The 24,143-nt window shown below is 55.2% G+C and overlaps 1 protein-coding gene across 1 annotated transcript in view; it reads left to right on the forward strand.

The window, feature by feature from the left end:
• The window catches only part of WNT7B (Wnt family member 7B), a 50,773-nt gene that overhangs the window by 15,036 nt on the left and 11,594 nt on the right, over positions 1-24,143 (forward strand). The window contains exon 2 of the mRNA XM_008068803.1: positions 9,422-9,648. Coding sequence (XP_008066994.1) covers positions 9,422-9,648 — 227 coding nt within the window. The remainder of the gene's footprint in view (positions 1-9,421; positions 9,649-24,143) is intronic.

A 24,143-nucleotide genomic window follows, 5' to 3' on the forward strand; every position in this document is an offset into this window, starting at 1 on the left:
TGATCCTTCCGCCTCAGCCTTCCAAGTAGCTGGAACTACAGGCGCGCGCTACCATGCCTGGCTAATTTTTTGATTTATTGTAGAGATGAGGTCTCACCAAGTTGCCCAGGTGGCTCTCGAACCCGTGAGCTCAGGCAATCCACTCACCTCAGCCTCCCAAAGCACAGGATTACAGGCTGAGCCACCGAACCCGGCTGTGGTCATAGTTTTAAGGTCCTGTGACCTTCAAGGTGTCTGAAGACTTCCTCTGGGTGAGAGAGACTGTTCCATCATGTAGAGCAGCCACCGATGACACTGTTCCTCTCAGGCTTTATAACCAGAAGGACACGGTTTGTCCTGTCACAGACGGGGAATCCTACCCCATTGAGGGGCAACTTGGGGGGCTTCATTACTCTACCCTCATCCCTCACCTTCAAGTGCGGGACCTTGACAAGCACAGCTGACATTTTCTCAACCATATGTGAAGCGTGGATGCAAGCAGATTTTGAACGACTTTAACACACAGTCTGAGCGACAAGGGAGTGCCCCATGGCCATCCCACACCCTGTGCAGCCTGCAGCCCCAGTCGCGCTGAAGATGTCCCAGCTGCCACATTCTGCTGCTTGCTTGAGCAGAGGCTCCTGTGAGGTCACTGTCCTGGGAACGGGGTTTCCCTGCTGATGTGTCTGAGCTGTCTCCATGTGTGAGTCATTCATTCTGTCGTCCGTCATTCATTCCCTCATTCAGCAGTGATGCCTGAGGGTCTGCTGTACCTGGCCCTGCACCAGGCACAGGCTGTCATGGGGAATGAGACAGGGTTCCTGCCATCCTGGAGCCAGTGATGGGGGCATGGGCCTGTTCAGGGAGGGGCCGTGACTCAGTCTGAGATGCTCCTTCCAGCTCGGTGCAAGTCGGGGGGCTTCCTTTTTCAAGATCCCCTAACACTGCTCGGTCCTAAATGCAGCCTGCTGTCCCTAGGGTTTGTAAGGGAGGATGGCTCTCCAGGTGGACAGGTGCCAAATCCTGCCCATCCCCCCACCCAGGCTTTGAGAGTCAGGGATAGGGTCACAGACAAGGCACTGACCAGCCTGGGGAAGGAGGAGAGGTTCCAGCCTCTGCTCCCTCCTGGCCTTCCTGAGATGCGAGGCAGTGTGGATTCCTATTCTGAGGGAATAATAATAGTTATTATTGTTATTATAGCAAAGCTTTGAAATAGAACCCTGTGGGGACTCTGAGCCCAGACCAGCATACAGTAGATGCTTACTCTGCCTTGAGCCACTGGAAACCCTGACAGCATGAGGGATTTAGGTTAGACACCTCCTGACTGGGGTGGGTTTTGGCAGCGGGGTTACCCCCTGAACAAAGCAGGGATGGCCTATGCAGAGCCAGGAAAAGGACAGGACAGCTCTAATTCTGGGCACAGGTAAGACACTGTCCTCCCACCAGCCTGAACTTAGGGTCCTCCACTATGAAATGACAAGTCACCTAAATGCTCCCTGAAGATGCAGGAGGAGGGATACCCCCCTACACACAGGCTGGGCCTTGAGAAGATTGGGGTTCGACCTAGAAGAGGGTATTAGCTAGAGGGGTCACAACCCAGAGCTCTGTCCCTTCCTGGCCTCCCTGGCTCTGCTGGGCCCAGCTTCTCTGGGTGGAGGGATGGCAGGTGGGCAGGCAACTCAGGTGGGCACCGACTGGCCCTGAGTGGTACACCAGGCACAGGCAGAGAGCAGGAGGGCACCCTACCAAGGGCTATGAGCCCCTCCCTCACAGTCTCCAGGGTCTCCTGTCCCTACCTCCTCACCACCCAGGTGCTGCTGAGATAACCCTTCACCCTCATCAGGGTCCACAGAGGCTGAGGGCCTAGAGGGGGCAGGTTGGCTGATGGGCACTGGCTGGCAGCATTTGTAGATGGAGTCCAAGCTGGGACAGAGGAGCCAGCAGCGAGTTCTGCTCAGCCCGGCGTTGCCTGCTGGCGATGGCTGGCCCAGCCCAGCGGCCCCAGGAACACCTGCCCCAGGAAGCCCCAGACCTACAGGTCAGGCACACAGGAATGATGTTGAATGTTGACATTTTATTTTTTGAGTGCCCTCTCTTTATTTTAATGACTGTAAGGGCTTGGAGTTTTCCTACTTGCTTATCTGGGCAGCCTTATTTCAATAAATAAATTAGACCTGTATTGTAATACTTTACTCTCGTGCCAGGGTATGGCTTACATCATTAGTGGACAGTGGGGTGCGCTTTTACATACACGTGCACCCATAGAACTACCACCGGGCTCCAGAGCTAGAACATTCCAGCACGCCCACAGGTTCCCTCTGCCCCTCCCAGTCAGTGCTCCTCACCCAAGGGTGGCTCTCTTCTGCTTTCTTTCTCCAAGATGAGGATTGCTTATCCTGGAACTTCGTATAGGTGGTAGGATCCACACGTCCTCTGACCTGGCTTCTTTTATTCAGCACGATATCTGGCTCAACCATGGCAGGGTGGATGGGCGCCTGGCTCTTTCCTTGCTGTGTGGTGTCATACAGAGTGAGTGGATCGTACCGTCTTTCCACTCCCCTGCTGACCGACACCTGGGTGTCGTTCCTATCTTGTGCTGCAGATGTGCGTATCCTTTGGTGATCATAGCACCATTTCTCTTGGGTGCCGCCACTGGGTGAGATCACGGTCATAGGGCAGGACCATTGGTGGTGGGCACAGAGGCTGATGTGGCCACCCCTGGGCTTTGGAATTGCTGGTCTAAGTGTTGGGACAGCTGGTCTTCAATCCCCAGAAGGGGGCTGGATCCTGGGAGCTCAAAGACTGTGTCCAATGAGCCACCTTAATGAATGAGGTCAGTAATAGGTCCCTCATCTCAGGGCTCAAGGGTTAATAACGGCTGCATCGGTCATGTCTCCCTGCAGGCCAGCTGCTTATGTTATGGACACCACACCATGTGCCCCTCCCAATGACTTTGGGATGTACCAGGACTCTTATCACCCCCATTTTACAGAGAAGGAAACTGAGGCACAGAATAGTTAAGAAACTTACCTGGGGTCTCACAAGAGACTCAGGACCCCCAGGACTTCTGGAAGGGTGATGGCTGGGACTTGGTGAATGCTGCAGCCAAGTGCCTTTTGGCCATTTCTGCTCCAGTCTGCCACTGGGTAGTGATTGAAGGGGCTGGTCCCCACCTCCCCCTTACTCCTACTCCAAATCCCTTGGGGCCTCTCTGGCGGATGGCAAGACCTTCCCATTGTCCAAACCAGAGCCAGGATACATTGCAGGCCCTCCTGGCCCTCTGTAGGTCTCCAGTCTGAGGTGAGGGCCTTGTCCATGGTCCCTGAGGGATAGGAGGGGTCTTCTTGTCTGCAGAGCTGAACTCTTCTTCTGGGAGCTTCCTGCAAGGGATGGGCCCAGGCCAGGGGTGAGGAAAGTTTCCACACTTGCAACTCACCTATCCCTACTGGCATCTTGCCAGTGTCCCGAGGCCTTGATCAGCACTGGGGGACGAGCCCAGAGCAGAATTTTCCATGGAAAAATCAGCGACTGAAATTCGAACACCCCCCGCCTACTCAGAGTCTCCCTGGCCAACCTCTCCGGGCACCTGGGTGGGCAGCTGAGGGCAGGGAAGTCAGCCCAGAGGGTTTTCCTGCTTTGGGGTGAGACCTGGGGCATGTACTCACCCCCCGGCTGCCAGTAGTCCTAGCACACTGCCTGAGTCACCCACCCTCATCTCCTCCAAAGAACTGGTTATTTAATTTTATTTTATATATATATATATATATATATATTTTTTTTTTTTTTTTTTGAGTCAGGGTCTCACTTTGCACCCAGGCTGGAGTGCAGTGGTGTGGTCACAACAACCTCCAGGGTAGCTGGGTACAGGCATGCACCACCACACTGGGGTGTGTGTGTGTGTGTGTGTGTGTGTGTGTGTGTGTGTGTGTGTGTGTATGTAGACAAGATTTTGTGCTATATTGCCCAGGCTGGTCTCGAACTCCTGGGCTCAAGCAGTTGGCCCACCTTGGCCTCCCAAAGTGCTGGGATTATAGGTATGAGCCATCATACCCGATCAATAGTATATATATATTTTTGAGTGGGGGCCTCACTCTGGCACCCAGGCTGGAGTGCAGTGGCATGATCACAACAACCTCCAGGGTAACTGGGTACAGGCATGTACCACCACGCCGGGGTGTGTGTGTGTGTGTGTGTGTGTGTGTGTGTGTGTGTGTGTAGACAAAGTTTCGTGCTATGTTGCCCAGGCTGGTCTCGAACTCCTGGGCTCAAGCAATTGGCCCACCTTGGCCTCCCAAAGTGCTGGGATTATAGGTATGAGCCACCATGCCTGATCAGTAGTATATACATATTTTTGAGTGGGGGCCTCACTCTGGCACCCAGGCTGGAATGCAGTGGCATGATTATGGCTCACCACAACCTCAACCTCCTAGACTCATGCGATCCTTCCACCTCAGCCTCCCAAGTAGCTGGGACTACAGGTGTTGCCCAGGCTGGTCTCAAACTCCTGGGCTCAAGTGATCTTCCAGGCTTGGCCTCCCAAGGAGCTGAGATTACGGGTGCAAGCCACTATGCCTGGCCAAGTTAGCATATATTTTTACCCCATTTCTCAGCCCCTGTTTTCTAATGAGGACCAGTCTCCGTTGCCCTATCTGCAGCCCCCTACCCTCCTGGGTGGGCCAGAGCTGGGGTGTGGCAGGGCTGGACCCAGTGGAGGAGGACAGTCATCAGACTGGATAGTGCACATGGTAGGGAGTTGGGATGGGAGGGCAGAGACCACAGCCTCATGGGAGCTGCCTGTCAACCTGGGATGAATGAATGTGTGACCTAAAAGATTTTAAGCAAAGGAAAGGCTTAAGATGTTTTGAGAATGAGAAGTAAGCAGAGTACCTGTGCCAGGCCATCTTCCAGCGTGTGCTGCACACCTACTGTGGGTGGTGCTGTGATCCACAATGCTGCCTCTGCTTGAGCCCTGACTGTGCAGCCCCAGGCAAGTCCCCTAGCCTCTCTGAGCTCCAGTCTCCACTTCTCAGAATGGGGACGACACAGCTTACCTTGCAAGGCGAGACGCAGCAGAGATCCACACTGTCAAAAGTTCAGAATGGGAGCATGTGGTGTCATTGGGGGAGATGCCTCCACAGGCTGAAAGGAGGTGAAATTATTTCTGAATTATCAGCCATATCTGATTATTTACACTCCTGGCACATAAATAGAGTCACCGTGTCACACCTTTAACCCATACACTGGCACGTGGGGGTATGACCGGGGACTCTAATCCACCTGTTCCATCAGCCCCACACACCCCAGGTGAGCATCCAAGAGAGTACAAGCAAGGTGTCAATCGGGCAGGATCCCTTGAGTCCTCTTCCCCGGCGTCCTAACCCACATGGGGTGGGGGTGAAACGCTAGAAGTCCTGTGTATAGATATAATTATTTAAGATTGTGATTAAAATACACATAAAATAAAATTTACCACTTTAATCATCTAAAAATGCACAACTCAGTGGCATTTAGTCCATTCACAGTGATGTACAATGACCACCTCTACCTAGTTCCATAATGTTTTCATCCCCCCACATGAAAATTTCATGTCTGTTAGCATTCATTCCCTTTTCCTCCTCCCAACCCCTGGCTACCACTAGTCTACCTTCTGTCTCTATGAATTTGCCTATCTTGGATATCTCACATAGATGAAACCACACGCTATGTGGTGTTTTGTATCTAGCTTCCTTCATTTAGCGTAGTGCTTTTGAGTTTTCTCCACATTGCAACATGAATCAGTGTTTGATTCTTTTTAATGGCCAAATAATATTCCATTGTATGGATGCACCACATGATGTTTATCCAGTTATCTATTGACGGACACTTGTGTTTGTTTCCATACTTTAGCTGCTGTGGATAGTGCTACCATGAATATCGTTGTATAAGTGTTTGTTCAAACACCTGTCTTCAGTTCTTTTGGGTATATTCCAAGGAGTGGAATTGCTGGGCAACTTTATATTTAACTTGCTGAGGAACTGCCAAGCTATTGTCCACAATGGCTGCACCATTTTACATTCCTACCATCAGTGTACGAGGGTTTCAGTTTCTCCACATCTTTGACAACACTTGTTATTTTCTGTTTTTTGGGTTTTTTTTTTTGGAGTCAGAATCTCACTCTGTCACCCAGATTGGAGTGCAGTGGCACACTCATGGCCACCCCAGCGTCAACCTGCTGGGCACCAGCGATCCTTCCGCCTCAGCCTTCCAAGTAGCCGGAACTACTACCATGCTACTATGCCCCACCTATTTTTGATTTATCGTAGAGACAAGGTCTCACCAAGTTGCCTGGACTGGTCTCGAACCTGCGGTCTCAGGCAATCCACTCCTCGGCCTCCCAAAGTGCTGGGATTACAGGCTGAGCCACTGAGCTAGGCTGTCTGTTTTTTTTTTTTCCTTAACCATAGCCATCCTGGTGGATGTGAGCTGATATCTTATTTGGTTTTGATTTGCATTTCCCTAATTGATTGGTAAGTCAAGCCTCTTTTTGTGTGCTTATTGGCCATGTGTATATCTTCCTTGGCATTTCTATGTCTATTCAAGTCCTTTGCTCGTTTTAAAATTGGGTTGCTTGTCTTTTTGTTGCTGAGCTGTGGGAGTTCTTTCAGATGTGATTGTTGATATCGACTCAAATCATTCCCTTATTCATTCCTCCATCTCACAAACACTCGGGGAAGGCCCCCTGGGGCAGCCCCAAGGACATGGATTGAGCTCAGACTTGGCACTATGCTGGAGATGCCTGCCGGTCTGGTGGGGAAGCTGGGCAGGGAAATAGCAACTGTGGGACCGTGGGATGAGTTCTGCACATGCAAAACAAGCACCCACTGCATGCCTCCTCAGTATTGGGGCCAAGGGGTTTGAGCACAGTAGGGTGCTGGTTTGGACGTGGAAGATGTGGAGTATGTCAGACAGGAAATGAAAGGAGGGGTGGCACCCAGGTGAGGGACTTGGAAACCCAAGCAAGTTAAGTTGGGATCCTCAGAGGACAAATCCTCAGAGGGCCCTCAGTCTGAGCAAAGGAGCTTGGATGGCCTCATGGGCAATGGGGAGCTGCGGATGGGCTTTGAGCAGGGGAGTGGCATGGTCAGATCTGGATACTGATGGGTTCAGGGATCTGCCTGGAGGCGGGAAACCAGGACTTTGGCCACTGCAGTGATCTAGTGCTGTCCCCAGGGTCCATCCTAGGTCCCTATGGAGTCCCCAAAGTAAGCTCTTGTTTGTATGAGCTACAGTCTCCAGCAGGGTTCCTACTGCAGGTAGTGGGGGCTTCTTGGCCCTGAGCCTGCTGGAAGAATTTAGGACCGGGCAGCGCCTTTTAGGGCCAGGACCCATGGCGGATTCTGCCCCTTGCGGAGGCTGGTGCCCCGCGGGTTCCCATCCATCTCGTGTCCCCAGCTCAGTTTCCGAGGATCTACAATTACTTTGGGCTGAATTCCCCAAATTCCAGTCCACTCCCAGACCCACCCATCCAGATGCTCTTCCTCAACGCCAGCTTGGGGCGTTTCTGCCCATTGTGCCCGTGGGAGACCCAGGGAGGCCTTGACCAGATTAGCGGGCGGGCCGTGGGGATTGAGTGTCGCCCGGGCGCTCCGGCTGTAGCACGTGCTGTGGGCTTGGGCCACACGGGGACTTTCCAGCTGGCTTTGGGTGCTCGGCCGCCCTGGAAAAACACTGACTTGTTTCTCTCAAGAAAGGGACTGGCAGGCAGTGGGTGGGAGGAGGGTCTCCATTACACTAGGGGCCCAGAGCCATGGGCACTGGCCTTGGGGAGCCCCTGGTGGTCTCCCCACTCTCACATCATTTTCCCTCTTCACGAAGCAGGTCCAGTCTGCTATTGTGAAGCCTGGTGCTGTTGTGAAACCCAACTGCTGTCTGTAGGTCTGTCTGAAACCGCCCCCCACCCTGGCTTGCCGTTCCTTCTCTGGGTGCTTAAAGACAAACAATTGGTGCAGCTACTGTGGAAAACGGCTTGGCAACTCCTCAAAAAGTTAAAGAGTCACCATATGACCCAGCAGTGGCACTCCTAGGTATATGCCCAAAGGATTGAAAACAGGGATTGGAAACACAAACTTGTACACGCATGTTCATAACAGTACTGCTCACAATAGTCAAAAGGTGGAAGCAACCCATCTGTCCATCAGCAATGAATGGGCAAACAAAACGTGGTCTATCCACACAATGGAATATTATTCAACCTTTAAAAGGAACGAAGTACTGACACATGCTACAGTATGGATGACCCTTGGAAACATGCTGAGCAAAAGAAGCCAGATGCAAAAGGTCACATATTGAATAAGTTCATCTATGAAATGTTGGGAACAGGCAAATCCATAGAGACGGAAAGCAGACTGGTGGTTGCCAGGGGTGCGGGGAGGGGAGAATGAGGAGTGACTCTAGTGGGCTCCAGGTTTCCTTTTGGGGTAGTGAAAATGTCTCGGAACCCAACAGCAGCTGTGGCTGCGCAACACGGAATGAACCGAATGCCACAGAACGGTATACCTTACAAGGGCTAATTTCATGCTATGTAAATTTCACCTCATTAAAGAAACAGTCACATTGCTAACACCTGGAATGAAGTGAGATTGGCATGAGGCTTCCTGTCTGGGGCTTCAATTTCCTGGTGTTGCCAAGAGACTAATTACAAAGACCTTCAAGAGACCACTGAGAGGCTACAGTGCTGCAATAAAAGACCCCGTTGAGCCCAGCACGCAGTAGGTACTCAATTCATGGAAGGTCCTATTTCCTTCTCTAAGTGGACCCAGTTACCCGAAATGAGTGAAAACAGCAACAGTCATCCCTTACTGTGCAGCCTCTCTCTGTGGTCATCCAAGCCTGCGTGGTGGTCAGGGGACTGGTGTTTTACATCCTCATTTCATGAATGTGGAAACAGAGGCTCAAGAAGGAGTGCCTTCCCGAGATCACACACAAGCTGCAGCTGGCGTCGGTACCCAGTGGGCTTGGTTCTTGGCCTGTTCATCGACCTGCCTGGCCCAGGGGCCACAGATAGGGGTAGCAGGAGATCCAGAAGTGATGGGAGAGTCTCTGTCGTCAGGGAGTTGGGGTTTACTTCTTGGAGACAGCTGTAGGCAGTTCCAAGCTGATGGCTGTTAGATTCCAGGCGCGATGCTCTCTGATCTGGAGGGGCTGCGTATCTGATTTGAAGGCTTGGAGAACTGTGGTTCTTGTATCTGTGGAACTTGTGATTCTGTGCCTCTTGGGTGCAGAGGCTGAGAGGCCTGGGCGTGCATGAAAGTAGAAGGAAAATGGCCCCTCGGGGGCAGGGACCTGCTGGTTCCCAGGTGAACAGAACTCAGCTCGAGGCTGCTGACTGAGAGACTGAGTGCAGGAAAAGTCAAGGGATACCCTCCGCCTGTCTCACCACCTGTCTCCTCTCTTCCCCCCACAGAGCACTGTCGTCCGTGGTGGCCCTGGGAGCCAACATCATCTGCAACAAGATTCCTGGCCTGGCCCCGCGGCAGCGTGCCATCTGCCAGAGCCGGCCCGATGCCATCATTGTGATCGGGGAGGGGGCGCAGATGGGCATCAACGAGTGCCAGTACCAGTTCCGCTTTGGACGCTGGAACTGCTCCGCCCTGGGCGAGAAGACGGTCTTCGGGCAAGAGCTCCGAGTAGGTAAGGGTGCCTCTGGGCTTGAGGGGCCCAGCCACCGGGACCAGGGGCTGGGGGGCCAGGACACCCGCCCACCCAATGAAGGTCAGGCCAGGCTGCTGCTCCACACATGCCTCCTGCAGTCACCCGAGCCCTTCTTTGTGCCTGGCCTGGGTGAGGGCCAGGACCCCAGGAGGACCCAGACTTGGCCCGGCCCTAAGGGACACCGCTCTCTCTGGGACAGGGAAGGCCTTGATGTGAGCCAGCCTGTGTGATGGATGAAGATCCTCACTCTGGGCCAGGGGGCTGGGGCACATGGTCCTGGCAGGGACATGGCTAGCAGGCTGGTATGCGTGGCACTGCAGTGCAGTGGCTAGGGGCATGTTCTGCTGCTTAGCAGTTGCGTGGACATAAGCACGTTGCTTTGCCTCCCTGTGCCTGTATTTCTGTACCTGGAAAATGGGGTAATAGTAGTACTTACTGCTTGAGGTGGTTAGGGGTTGATGAGGACAGCACTGGGCTCCCCGAGGTGCTGTGTGCATGTTATCACAGTCCTTCCAGGCAGGGGGAACAGCAAGAGTAGGGACAGGATGGTACAGCATGACACACGGCTGGACAGGAGGGTAGGTGGCTGTGCTGGTGTGGAGTCAGGGCTGGGTGGGGGTGTGCCTCCGGTTCAGTGGACACTGAGCAGCCACCGAAACGTGTCAGCTGTGAGTGGCAAGATCCCTGCTGGCTGCGCACAGCCCTTGAGGTCACATGTTCCCTCTCTCTGTCTGCACAGCCATCGGAGTAGGCTTTGTGTCTAACTTATAGATAAGGAGACTGAAACCCAAAGAGGACCTCATCTGAGGGCCTAGAGAAGGGCTTAAGTTTATTTTATTTTACTTTTTTTTTTTTGAGTTGGTGTCTCACTCCATTGCCCAGGCTGGAGTGCAGTGGCACACTCATGACCACCCCAGTGTCGACCTGCTGGGCTCAGGCGATCCTTTTGCCTCAGCCTTCCAAGTAGCTGGAACTACAGGTGCACACTACCACGGTCGGCTGATTTTTTGATTTATTGTAGAGATGAGGTCTCGCCAAGTTGTCCAGGCTGGTCTCGAACCTGTAGGCTTAGGCAATCCACTTGCCTCGGCCTCCCAAATTGCTGGGATTTCAGACTGAGCCACCGAACCCGGTCGAGCTTAAATTTAAAAAGTGACTTTTGGAGCCTGTTGTGGATTTGAATCCCGCTACGTGACCTTGAGCACATCACTTGGGGCAGCTTAGGGCCTCAGTTCCCTCATCTGTAACATGAACTCTGAGCCAACAGGCTGTCATCTGGGTCCTCTGTGCCTCTCCCAGTGTCTGTATGCAGTAGGTGCTCAGTAAACTGCTGTTGAATGCACAAGAGAGAGGATAGTGATGTGACCTTCCCTACAGGCCATTGCGAGGGTCAGATGAGGGAGTGACAACTTGGGACACAGTGTCAGGCTTACAGGGGCGCCCAACCTGTGGGCACAACTTGTCCTGATCCCAGAGGGCTGAGGATCCTGGGTCCGCTGAACAGAGCCGCAGCTGCTGGGACCCAGGCCAGAGCCAGGCTCTGCAGGGCTTGGAAGGCTGGCATGGGGCTGGGGGTGGCGCAGGGGAAAGCCCCGGGGGCCCCTTTGTGGTGAGCAGCCTGTGGGTGGCACCTGGCACAGCCAGGAGAGTGGCACCGCCCCCTCCCTGGGGCCCCACCACCCAAGTGCAGCTTCCTCCCTCCAGGTGCCAGCTGGGGCAGGCGGGGCAACCTCAGCCGGGAGGGCGTTGGCATGGGTGCCCGAGCCATGCCAGGGGCCCACCCGCCTGCTTGGCCCCTTAGCCCGGACACCACGGGTTCTGAGGCAGCTGTGAACACCCCCACTTCACAGCTGAGAAAGCTGAGGCCCCCAGGGAGTTGTAGCAACTCCCGGGGACCCTGGCTGTGGACAGGGTGGAGCTGCGTGCAGCAAAGGGGTTTGTCGCCCCTCCTGGTAGTCCTCACTGCCTTGCTATGCAAGGAGAGACAGATGGACGTGGAAATCATTCCTTGCTGAGACAGAAGGTGGGGGTTTGGACACGGGGGCCACCCTGAGCATTTCCACTAGGTCCCTGAGCTCCCTTGGGGATCAAGTTGAGGCCAGCTGGGGCCACATCCTGACGCAGCCACGTGCCCTGTCCCACCAAGGCCCATCTCAGGCTCTGTTTCTGGAGAGCCCATGAGCATTTCAGGGGCCAACTTTTTGGCAGAGCTGTCCACACCTACCGCCCCACCCTGCACCTTCGATCACCCCCACTGCTCCTTGTCTGGGCCATTAGTGACCTTCCTGTTGCTGCTGTCCCCCGCCTTCCCGGACTTCCGGGACATAGCCTGGGCTTGCTCCAATCTCTGGCTGCCGCTTCTCCACCCGGCTCAGCTGGAAAGTGTCGGCTCCTCCCGGTGCGCCTCAGCCCCCTCTCTCCACTCTGTCCCGGCAGCTCATTCCTGCCCACAGCTTCCACTCCCACTGACCCATGGGACCCCCTGGCTTGACACCCTCAGCATCATGCTGCTTAACTCTCCCATCCCCAGCTTTCCTCCCATTGTCTCAGCAGAAACCTGGTGTGATTTCCCCATCCACTGCTCTGCTCTGCCTCACAGCCACTGCAAGGCCTGCTTCTCTGGCAGCTGTCACTTTCTCCTCCCTCCACCAGCTCCAGTTACAGAGTTAAACAGAAGACATGCCGCATCACTCTCTTCCTCCAAAACCTGCAGTTGCTCCCTATTGCCCCAGGATAAAGTTAACTTCCTAGCCTGGAATCTGAGTAGCCGCCTCCCATACCTCACCCCACTTCCCTCCATCCCTTCTGGTCATATCTGGCTTCTCTGTCCTCCCCAGCCACCTCCAGGACTGGGTTCCTGCTGTTCCCTGGCCTGGGAAGCTCCTCCCCTCTGCTTCGCTTATTCACATCTGATTTCCCCGCTGGGGGGAACGCCTTTCTCAGCCCTTCCCTGGCTCTTCCTTGTCTACCGCCAGGCTGTGGCGGCATCCAGGTGCTCCATCCTACTGACAACTGCGCTCCCTGCACCTGCCTCTGGGTGGGTGGGCTTCTAAAGCACAGGCTTGTGGTCTGACTGCCCAGCCTGCTGCCCTCCAGTGGCTCCTCGCTGCCCCGGATGAAGGCCCAGCTCTCAGCCAGGAGCGCCCTGGCTGCAGGCCGAGCTGGGCTGAACTCTGCAGGCACAGGAATCCCACTGGGAGCTTGGATGGTGGTCTGGGAAGGCACCTTATTCCTCCTAGGACTCAGCTGCCAGGAGTCACGAGCAGGAAGCAGGACCACGCAGTGTGGCTGGCCCATGTCAGAGGCGTGCTGGGTGCCCCGGGCACGGGATGGGAGCTGGGCCATGAGCTGGCAGGCAGCCGGGGGCACTCGTGGGAGCAGCCACTCAAGCGATGCCAATTAATGATTGGCCCCAAGAGGGGGAATGGCCTGGGTGGGTGGGATAGCCCCCTTTCACGCTTGTCTGTGACCTTGGCCATGTCTAAATCTTGAGAGTGGAAAGGGAATCCCTTAAAAGGGCAAATCAACCCCCTGTGCAAAGTTCCAATCCCTTTCCCAGAATCTGGTGTGGTCGCTTGTATGCCTCCAGGGATGGGGTGCTCACTACGGTATATTAGATAGATGTTTCTTATGATGACCTGTGCCAGCTTTGGTGCCCTCTGGGTGCCAGTTGCTCTGCTCCCTGAGAGAGTCAAGGCCCAACACTAGGCCTCCCTCCATGGATAATGGTCTCCTCCTGCCTGGTGGCCTCCCCCTTCTAGTCATCAGAGTCCTTCCCAGGCCTATGCCCTCTTGTATGGAGGGTGGCTTGTAGCCCAGGCCTTTCTCACTGGTCTCTTCTGTAGACTGGAAATGAGCTGGGGGAAGGGGGAATGTATTGTCCCCAAATCAGCAGTCTTCTGCCATGGAGAGGGAGGGAGCAGGAGTCTGTGGGGCCCTGAGAAACTCAGGACCCCTGAGGCCCCTGAAGCAAGACTGGGAGTTTCTAATAGGCACCATCATCGAAAGAAGATTGCCAGTAAGGGCTTCCCTGAGGGGGTGACCCAAGGGAGACCCAGAGTGTCTCAGACCAGCCTGGAAGTACACGCAGGGAAGGGGTCTCTGGGTAGAGGGAACAACTTGTGCCAAGGCCCTGGGGCCAGAAAGCTAATGGTATTTTCCAGGAACAGCAGGAGCTTTGAGGGCTAATGGCAGGCGGGGAGACCTGAGGCAGGAGGGATGGGGCAGGGCTGGAGCACAGTGAACCTTTCGGAGGGCCCCAAGACAAGGGAGGTTCCGAGCAGGAGAGGGCCTTCCCTCAGCACGTGGGCACCCTCCAACCGCTGCCCCACGCGCCTAAGCCCAGAGCCCCCCGGGACCTACTGGCATGGGCTCTTGGTCCCCAGCCCCACCCCTGAGCTGCCAGGGAACGCCAAGTCCCACCCATCATGTGCTGGCCTCGGACATGACCAGGCATAGGGGCTGCCCCTAATCCCAGCTCATGTGACCAGCCCAGGGCACCTGCACCGCTGTCACCTGCCCCTTTTTGCTCTGTGAGTGAGCTCCACGTGGGTAGTGTCTCCGTGGGCCAGGCCGAGCCCACCAGCCTCGCAGGAAGGACTCAGCAAAGGCTGTTACTTGCCGGACAGTCTGAAGGCAGGCTGAGTGGCTCATCTCAGGGTAGCTGAGGGGCCAGGGGCCCTGGGGAAAGAGGGTGACTCCCAGGCCATGTGCACCCTACAGCCCTGCAGGGCTTTGCATCCCCAGTCATCTCCAGAAGAGGTGAGGGCTCAAAGGCTGCACTGTCCACTCTGGTGGCCCCAGGTGACTGCTGGCAGGAGAGCATTTGGAATATAGTGTGTGACAAGCGAGATGAGTTGTGAGTGTATGAAACACTTGGATTTTGAAAGCTCATACCAAAAAAGCAGGTAAAATATCTTGAATAACATTTGCACCCAATAAGATTTTGGATATATTGGCTAAATAAAATGTTATCAAAACTCGGCCAGGCACAGTGGCTCATGCCTGTAATCCCAACGTTTTGGGAGGTCGAGGTGGGAGAATCTCTTGAACCCAGAAGTTTGAGACCAGCCTGGGCAACCCTGTCTTTACCAAAAAAAAAAAAAAAGAAATAGCTAGGCATGGTGGTGTATGCCTGTAGTTCCAGCTATTTGGGAGGCTGAGGCAGGAGGGTCGCTGGAGCCCGGAAGTTCAAGGCTGCAGTGAGCTATGATCATGCTATTGTGCTCCAGCCTGGGCAACGTAGTGAGACTCTGTCTCTAATAAATAAATAAATTGAAAAATAATTTTTAAAAATTAAGCTCACCTCATTATTTTCACTTTTCTTAATGTGACTACTAGAACATTTCAGGAGCTCACTGAGACTTCCCTTGAGTGGCACTGCAGCCAGAGGGACGGAAGGGAGTTGTCTTGAGTTACAAGGTCAGGGGATGGGGAGGACATTTGAACCTGGATCTGTCTACCTCCCAGGACACTGTCCTTTAGCCAGGGTTGGGCAGTCTGAGAGTGGAATGTCACTGACGGCCACTTCCCAGGGACAGTCAGTGCAGCGGTGGAAGGGTGGCTCTCTTCTTCAGTCAAGTTTTTGTTCATCCTGCATGCATTGAGCCCCTGTTGTATGCCAGGCTGGGGCTCGCACCCAGGGCACCCTGTGTGGGCACAGATTGATGGGGCTGGGTGAGGAGGCAGTGCCTGCTGGCCCCAGCTTTGGCCTTGTGGTCTACAGGCCCCAGACTGAGGACCCTGGTCATCCCCCACCTCCACCTTCATACTGGGGACCCAGCCTGAGGCAGCAAAACAGACATTTCTGAGGCTCACGATCCAAGTAGCCAGGACTCTGGGGTTAGTTGGGACCTTAAAAGCCACTGAGAAAGACTTTTCTGGAGACAAAGTTGCCCAAGTCCACTCCTGGCTCAGGAAGTGAAGGCCCTAGTTGCCCCCTCTGCAGATGGCCAGCTCGTGCGCACCTGGGAGGTCCCAAGGGAACTGTGGATGTGGCAGGGCTGTGGGCTTTCCTGGGGGTAGCACAGACACCCAAAGGTCAGCAGGCCTTGACCAGCTGGGTGCTGTGGGCTGGGAAGTGGCCTGTCCTTCCACATGGCCCCTTAAAGGCCACCTGGAACTCATCCAGAATGGGAATTTTCCACCTCCCGGGCCGGGCTCCGGCAAGAGGGGAGTAGGGATGAGGTCTGGCGGGGGAGAGGCCACTGCCAGGGACACACACCTCACCTGGCCAACTGCCCAGGCCCCCGTTGTATGGCCTTGGGCACAGCCCCATGCCCTGGGGCCTCAGTATACCCACCTGTACCAGGAGGGACAGAGGCTGAGGCTGGGACTCCACCAGAACTCGGGGTCTCTCCTCAGAATGGGGGACAGGAAAGCCACTCACTTGGTCAGTGCAGAGCCGCCCACATGCTGCCCACATGGGTTCCAGGGCAAGGCCCAGGGATCTGGTCCACTGAGGCAGCCCCCAGCTGGGGACATCAGGCCCTGAGTGGGCAGAACCTGGCCTTGCAGGAGCCTCCCCCCTGCCCTGAGGCGCTGGGAGCCGGGGAAGATGCAGACCACAGGGTAGGTGGGTGGAGCCCCCACCCTCAGCCTTGGAGGGGCAAGGCTTGCCCGGCCCTCAGCTGTCTCCCAGTTCAACCTGCCACCCGTTGCTTTGGGGAGGACCATTTCTTTCCTAACTGCAGCCGTCTCAGGGCCCTGTGGGCTGGGCCCTGACACAGATGTCACTGGCTTCAGAGCCTACTGTCCCCACATCACAGGCTCATGAGGAGGCCGAGTGACCCACCCAAGACCACTGGGCCCGTGAGAGCCAGAGAAACTGAGCAGGCCACCCCCAGAACCCACACCCCTGACCACCATACCCACTGCCCTCCGGGGTCCAGGTGCTGGGAGGCCCTGGGATGCCCCGAGGAGGAAGAGGGTTCTTGTGCCACCACACACAGGCAGCTGCTGGTTTTGCTGCGGACACTCATGAGGCCAGGCCGCCTGAGGCCGCCGTGCTCACCAGAGGCTGCAGGGCGCTGAAGAGAGGCCTTCCCCGGCTCCCAACGCCTCAGGGCAGCGGGGAGGCTCTTGAAGGCCAGGTTCTGCCCACTCAGGGCCTGGTGTCCCTGAGGGCTGCCGCTGGGTGTGTGAGGGCCTTCGCTGGGTCGAAACAAAGGCCTCGGGCGCGCAGGCATGCCGGCGTGTTCGGACCTGGCACGACTTTTTCCAATGATCTGTTTATGACAACGGCAGGCAAGAGCTTAGTGTGGAGACGCTGACTCAGCCTGAGCTAGGGCGGGGGCCGGGTGGGGCTGGAGAGAGGCAGAGGGACAGAGAGGGACAGAGGGACACAGAGAAAGGGAGGAACAGAGATGTGTAGGAAGACACACAGACAGGGGGCAGTACACACGCACACACACACAGCACCCACGCAGGCCTGCGCCCACCCACTGGCCTGCGTGGCCCAGGCCTGCAGGGCCTGGGGCCTGGGCCTGCCCTGAGGAGAACAGAAGCGGCCCACATGCACCAAGCACTTTCTGTGTTCCTGCCCTATCCTGAGCCCTCACTGCATTAACTCACCCCACTAGGACCCTGTGAGTGTGTACTGCTGTCACCTCCATTTAACAGGTGCAGGCATAGGCGCGGGGGTGTGAGGCAGCCTCTCAGCTATCCCTGGGCAGAGCCCAGATCAGGCCCCAGTGGTCCAGGCCAAGGGGCCCTGGCAGGCTGAGGCTCTGGGCTTCTGATCCTTCAACTGCACAACTAGGGATTTGGGCCTGGTGGGAGCATGGCAGTGTCTCTGCCCCTCCCACTGTCCCTGTCCCCATCCACCCTGCCTCACCCCAAAACTCCCCAACCTGGGCCCTGTGTGTTGAGGATGCAGATTCGAGACCAGCACGGGCAGGGAGTTGTACCCCCTGTGACTGAGCCCAGGCTGGGACCAAGAGGCCAGGCTGGGGGATGTGCAACCACAAAGGGATATGCTGGGCCCTACTCTGGGCTCCTGGCTGTCTCTTCCCAGCTCCTGTGTCCAACAGCCTCCTCAGAACTCCATCTAGATCGAGGCCTCAAAACCTGGACATGGGCACTGCAACAGATGAGCTGGGGGACACCAGGAGGTGCCAGGCTGGCCCAGGAATGTCTCCTCGCCTGCCTGGGGCTCAGTCTTTCTGCTTCTAAACTGGGTACGTTGTGGAGTTCAGTGCTTCCCCATCCAATTCTAGGCTTGGGAAGAGCCTGGGGACCAGGGGAGCTCCCTAGTCAACCAGTGTCCCCCTGCCCAGACCTCAGGCCTGGTGGTGACTCAGAGACCCCCAGCTCATCTCACATCCAACCCCCCACCTCAGCCTCTATAGCCCTGTTCTGGCCTATTCGTTGTGAAGCTCCATCTGACAAAAGCTCCCCTGCTAAAAAGATCCGAAAGAGAACTTGTGACGGGGCATCACTCCATGTTGTTATACATGGGGAAACCGAGGCCCAGGGGGTGAAGGTCTTGGCCAGGGTTACACAGCATGAGCCCCAATTCCAAGCTGGCCCCAGGTGGTGGAGGTAGGGCAAGGCTGGGCGCTGCCCTGGTGCCAGGCTTGAGTACTCATCTCTTTCCCACCATCCCTGGGCACTGCAAACCATCCATGGCTAAGGCGACCCCTTTGACTTGGTGTCCTCCCCCCGCCTCGGTGACAGCCCCCACCAGTCGCTCCAGCCCACACTGGGATTCCTTCTGGACTCCTTTCTCCCTAAATCCCCTCAACCAATCCACTTGCTAATCTCATTGGCTCTGTCTTCAGACCCTGTTCCAAACCCGGCCACGTCTCACCTCCTCCACCTGGCAGGCCACCAGTGTTTCTTTCTTATCCAGACCCTTGCAGTGGCCTCCCAGTGGGCTGGCCAGAGGGTCCTTTTGCATGTAAGTCAGAACAACACCCTCCAGGGGCTTCCCGTTTTCTTAGAATAAAGTCTAAGACACAGTGCCACAGTGCAAGGGTGACCCAGTGCAGCCCCTGAGGACTGTCTCCCGCTTCATCTCCTCTGATCTCTGTTAGGACAAACCACATATGCTCAACATGTTTCTACCTCAGGGCTTTAGCACTGCTGTTCCTTCTGCCTGGAACACTGTTCCCTAAACCTCTTTCATCATTCAGGACTTGCTTTTAGTGCTCTTTCCTGAGAGGAGCCCGCAATGGCCACGCTGCACCCTAGTCCCTCCAAGCCACCCTCCCCTCTATGGTGCTGACCACCACGCTCTACTTCCACTGTCTGTGAACCCCTTCCAGCCTCTCTGCCCCCAAGCTGTGGTGCGTTGATCTGGCCCTGCTGTGTGCAGTTAATTTTAGAACATTTTCATCACCCTCAAAAGATACCCTTCACCTTTTAGTTATCACTTTGAATCCCCTCAGCCCCTGGCAGCACTCATCTGCTCTCTGTCTCTACAGCTCTGTCTCTCCTGGACACATCATATACATGGTCTCGTACCGAATGTGGCCTTTAGTGTCTGGCTTCTTTCACCGAGCCTCATGTTTTTGAGTTTTATCCACATTGCAGAATGTATCGATACTTCCTTCCTTTTTTAAAAGGCTGAATAATGTTCTGTTGTGTGGATAGACCACACTTTCTTTACCCATTCATCCACTGACAGACATTTGGGTTGCTTCTACTCTGGATTGTGACAACACTGTTACAGACATTTGTGTGCAATTTTTTGTGTGGATGTATGTTTTCGTTTCTCCCAGGTATATGCCTAGGAGTGGAATTCTGGGTCAATGGGGACCTTGTGTTTAAGGTTTCAAGGATCTGCCAGAGTTTTCCGAAGAGGCTGCACCATTTCACACTCTCACCAGCAGTAGATGAGGGTTCCGATTTGTCCATATCCTGGTCAACACTTGTTATGTCAGTCTTTTTTATTTTAGCCATCCCAGTGAATGTGAAGGGACATCTCGTTGTGGCTTTGACTTGCAATTCCTGGACGGCTAGGGATGTGGAGCGTATTTTCATTATGTATTGGCCATTTTCAGACCTTCTTTGGAGAAATATCTTTTCAGATCCTTTGACCATTTCTTTTTTAGCTTTTAGTTTAAATTTTTTAATTAATACATCGTATTGTACATATGTATGGGCTACATGTGATATTTGCATACATGCATACAGTATGTAATGATCAAGTCAGGGTATTTGGGGTGTCTATTACCTAGGGTATTTATCACTTGTATGTGTTACAGACATTCACATCCTTTCTTTTAGCTATTTTGAAATATACAATACATTGATGCTAACTACAGTCACCCCATTGTGCTATCGAACACAAGAACGTATGCCTTGTATCTATTTCTGTGTTTGTACCCATTCACCAACCTTTCTTTGTGTCCTACCCCTTCCCAACACACACACCCTTCCCAGTCTCTGGGAACCAAAATTCTACTTTCTACTTGTTAGCTCCCATGTGAGTGAGAAAATGGGATATTTGTCTTTCTGTGTCTAGCTCGTTTCACTGAACGTAATGAGCTCCAGTTCCATCCATGTTGCCACAAATGACAGGATTTCATTCTTTTTTAGGGCTAAATAATACTCCATTGTATATGTGAACCACATTTTCTTTATCCATTTGTCTATTGAACTCTGCCCATTTGTAATGGAGTTGTTAACCTTTCAATTACTGGGTTGTAGGAAATGTTGTATTTTTTTTTTAAGGGGGCAAGTACAGGTTGACAGAGAGGAAGGTCGAATTGAACTGTGTTGGCCACAATGTAGACACATGCCCACAGGTTCACACTGTCGCTCAGGGGACCACATTCACGGGTAAGCCCACGTGTACGCCAGGTGCACACGTGTCACACGGGATGCCCAAACATGAGTTCACCCATGAAGATCCCATGTGTGTTGTGTGTCACCCGTGTTGGCATGAAGCTCAGGTCAGTCTCCCCAGGACCATGTGTGTGCCCTTCTGGCCACACTGGAACAATTAGCCTCATTCTGCAGGTGAGGAAACAGGGTCACAGAAAGGCCCCTTGACTGGTCCAAGATCACCCAACCGGTCCAATTTTAGGATCTGAACTTGAACTCAAGGTGTCAGACTTGAGCCTGCCTGCTTGCTTCCAGAAGACCTCTGGGACTTTATGTGGCCCCCCAGCCTTTGCCCTCACCTCAGTCACTTCCGAAGTCAGGTCCCGGCTCTCCCATTTCCTGAGCTGCTGTGTGACCATGGCACCGTGCTGCCCCTCTCCCGGCCCCTGGGCCTCAGGATCCTTGCTGGGGATGAAGAAGTGCACTGGATGGTCTGTGAAGCCCTTCCCAGCACTGAGGCTCCAGATTCCCAGCTCTCCTCCCAAGTGAGAACCAAGGCTTTTCCCCTCTGCCTCCCCTGTGCAGCTGATTGAGTCCTTAGGAGCTCAGGTATGGCTTTTGATGACTTTCTAAAATCTAGGAAGTGGCAGGTAGCTTGAGGTGGTGGTGAGGGAGCGGCACTGGGGGGTGTGGAGAGGGCAGGCTCAGCCCCCAGCTCTGCCCTGAGGAGCAGAGGGAGAAGCCGTGTTCTGCCCAAGCCCTGAAATTTGTTCTTTCTAAAAGCTGCTCACAAATGTCTGCCAGGGTCCCCAGCATCCCCTCCCACAGGGAGGGGAAGACCAGTGGATGAGTTCTAGCTCTGCCCTGGGCATGCCACTTTCCCTGGGCATCGGGTCTGGTTGGCGTCTCAGGGGCAGGGCAGGGGGCTGCGTCTTCTCCCTCTGAGCCTGCCCTCTTCCCGGCCAGAGCCTGGCACCCAGTGGGCTTAGTGAGGACTCGGGTGAATAACTTATAGAAAAGAGAGCAGAGGCCAGTTGGTCCCTGAGTGACTCAGGCAAATCTCTGCCCAGTGACCTCAGTTTACCTACATGGTAGTGATCTCTGAAGACTCTGCTGCTGATATTCTGGATTTATCCAGAACATTTGTAGAAGGGACAGCGGAGCCAGGCTGACTGAGCCACCCCGGGAAGAGGCTGTTTCCAGCCCACTCTGGACAGAGCACAGAAAGACGCTTGGGCATGTTCTGTCCTGTCCTACACTGTGTCCAGTGGGTCCCCAGCGGGCCCTTGACTGCTTGACATCTTTGTTGTGATGAGCACAATGTCCATTTGTCCTGCTTGCTCTCAGAGCTGGCCCCTGGGGCTATGGGGCAGGATGAGGGTTGCTAGACTCCCTTGTGGCAAATGGGAAGGTAGGCTCAGAGAGGGCTGTGATTTGCCTGGAGCCACACAGCAAGTGTGAGTCCAGTGCTCTCACCTTCTCCTCCCTGGGGCTCCCAGTGCCTCCCTCTCTGCCTTTTCCATGCCTCAGGCGGAAGCCCTGCTGGGCTAAGGTGGGGCCTTCCCCTGCTAAGGCACCAGAGACAGGCTGTGATAGAAATGGGCCCCCCCCCCCCCCCCCATCCCCCCCCCCCCCCCCGCAGCAGGCCGGTGCCCTCAGGACCATTAGGACCCAGAAGCCTACCCTGGGGTTCTCAAGGTGGTCAGGCCTCTGGGGACACACTGCTGGATGCTGCTGCTGGCTCCCGTGTCCCCAGGGTGGGCTCTGGGTCCTGAGAGGGGCCCCCAGGTCCCCTGAGATCCCCAGGACAGCTGCTAGTCCCAAACAGACCATCCGTGCTGTCTTCATCCAACTCCTCCTCTCTTCTTTTTTTTTTTGAGTTGGAGTCTCACTCCGTCGCCCAGACTGGAGTGCAGTGGCCGCTCCCGGCCACCACAGCCTCAATCTGCTGGGCTCCGGCGATCCTTCCGTCTCAGCCTTCTGAGTAGCTGGAACTACAGGCGCATGCTACCATGCCTGGCTAATTTTTGGATTTATCGTAGAGATGAGGTCTCGCCAAGTTGCCCAGGCGGGTCTCGAACCCGCGGGCTCAGGCAATCCACTCACCTCAGCCTCCCTAAGGCTCGGGATTACAGGCTGAGTCGCCGAGCCCGGCTTCCTCCCTCTCTTAACTAGACATATCTGGAGCGGCTGCAAAGCTCAGATCACTGCCACCACTGCCACCTGCCTGCAAGTCACTTACAGACTTGGAGGCTCGGTTTTCCCATCTGTGAAATGAGTCTCATCAGAATGATCTGTTTCATGGAGATAACATAAGGCAATGCGGGGAACATGCCCAGCCCTGTTCATATGTGGGATTCAGAAAACAGCGTTGGGTGGGGGGAACACAGCAGAATCGGACATGGACCCTGCCCAGCACCCCTGCAGCCTGAGGGGCACCTGGCAAGAACCCAGGGAAGGGTGTGCTCGCCACAATGGGCATTCCTGGAGCAGGGCATCCCAGCTGGGACCAGAGCTGGCGTCCACCAAGGCAGGCGGCAGGAAGCAGGCAGCTCCTTTATTCAGAAATTGTTACTGGTTGCTGGAGCTGGCGCCACCTGCCCCACTGGGCTGCAGGAGGTGACGGGTGAGGATTGGTTTCTGGGGGCGGCCTTGGGTGCCAGGCCCAGGCACTGGAAGTCATCTTAGAGGCCCTGGGAGCCATCGGCGGCTGCAGAACAAGGCCCACGGGGACTAGGCTATCTGCACCTGTGCAGAGGATCAGCTTCTTCTAATCTGAGCACTCACTGGATGGAGTGCTTAGAGGGAGCCCGGCAGTGGCCAGACGCCCAGTCAGACCAGCTGGGGGAGCCTGGAGCTGGTCTTCCCCTCCACATCCGGCACACCGTGACCTGGGGCGAGTTACAAAGCCCTCCGAGCGGGCATCCAGTGCTGTAGAATGGGGCACGTGCCCTCCCTCGGGGGCCCCTGTGAGAACCAAGCGAGATGATGCAGGTAGGGGTGCATAGGAGCCCTGCGGCCCACAGCGGCCACCCTTGCTGGACCTCTCGTCATTCCTGTCGATGCTCCGAAAACTACAGCTTCTTCCGTAGTTCACCGTTCACCTCCCCCTTGTCTTCATGGCGAGAGACCAGAGGGTTTGGCTCATTAAAACCAAATAAAAAAGGAATTAGCGGGAGTGGCAGGCGATGAGTAACCGATGAGTAACTGAGTCTGAGCCTGAGGTGGGCACAGCCAGGTGAGCCCAGACGCTGGCAGGGAGCATGGAGGGGCGGCTTCTGGGAACCAACAGAGCGCAGACTCAGCCTGGGCACCTGCTGGCCTGCCTGGGACAGCAGGATATCGGCACCCCTGATACCCTGGAGCCTCTCTACTGGACAGGAAGAGGAGGGTCACTGGCTGCAGTTCCAGGGCCTCTGAGGGGACACCCACATCCATCCTTAAGCTCCCACTGGCTGAGCCTCCTGACGCAATTGCACGATATTTGGGGTTTCCTAGACCCCTCTGTCAGAGCCTGCCCTGTGTTGCATGCCCTCTCCAAGGTCAGCTTGTCCTCCCCAGTGCTCCCCACTCAGCATTTACCTGCTGCCTGCCCTGCCCCCCAGGTCCACAGACAGCCCACATGGCATCTAACTTGGGGGGCACATACCCTCCTCCTGCCCAAGGTCATCTGGCCTCAAAGGGGCCAACCCAGGGACAGAATG

Source organism: Carlito syrichta, unplaced genomic scaffold, assembly GCF_000164805.1.
Source record: "Carlito syrichta isolate Samal-C Ts95f unplaced genomic scaffold, Tarsius_syrichta-2.0.1 Scaffold311537, whole genome shotgun sequence".
NCBI lineage: Eukaryota > Metazoa > Chordata > Mammalia > Primates > Tarsiidae > Carlito > Carlito syrichta.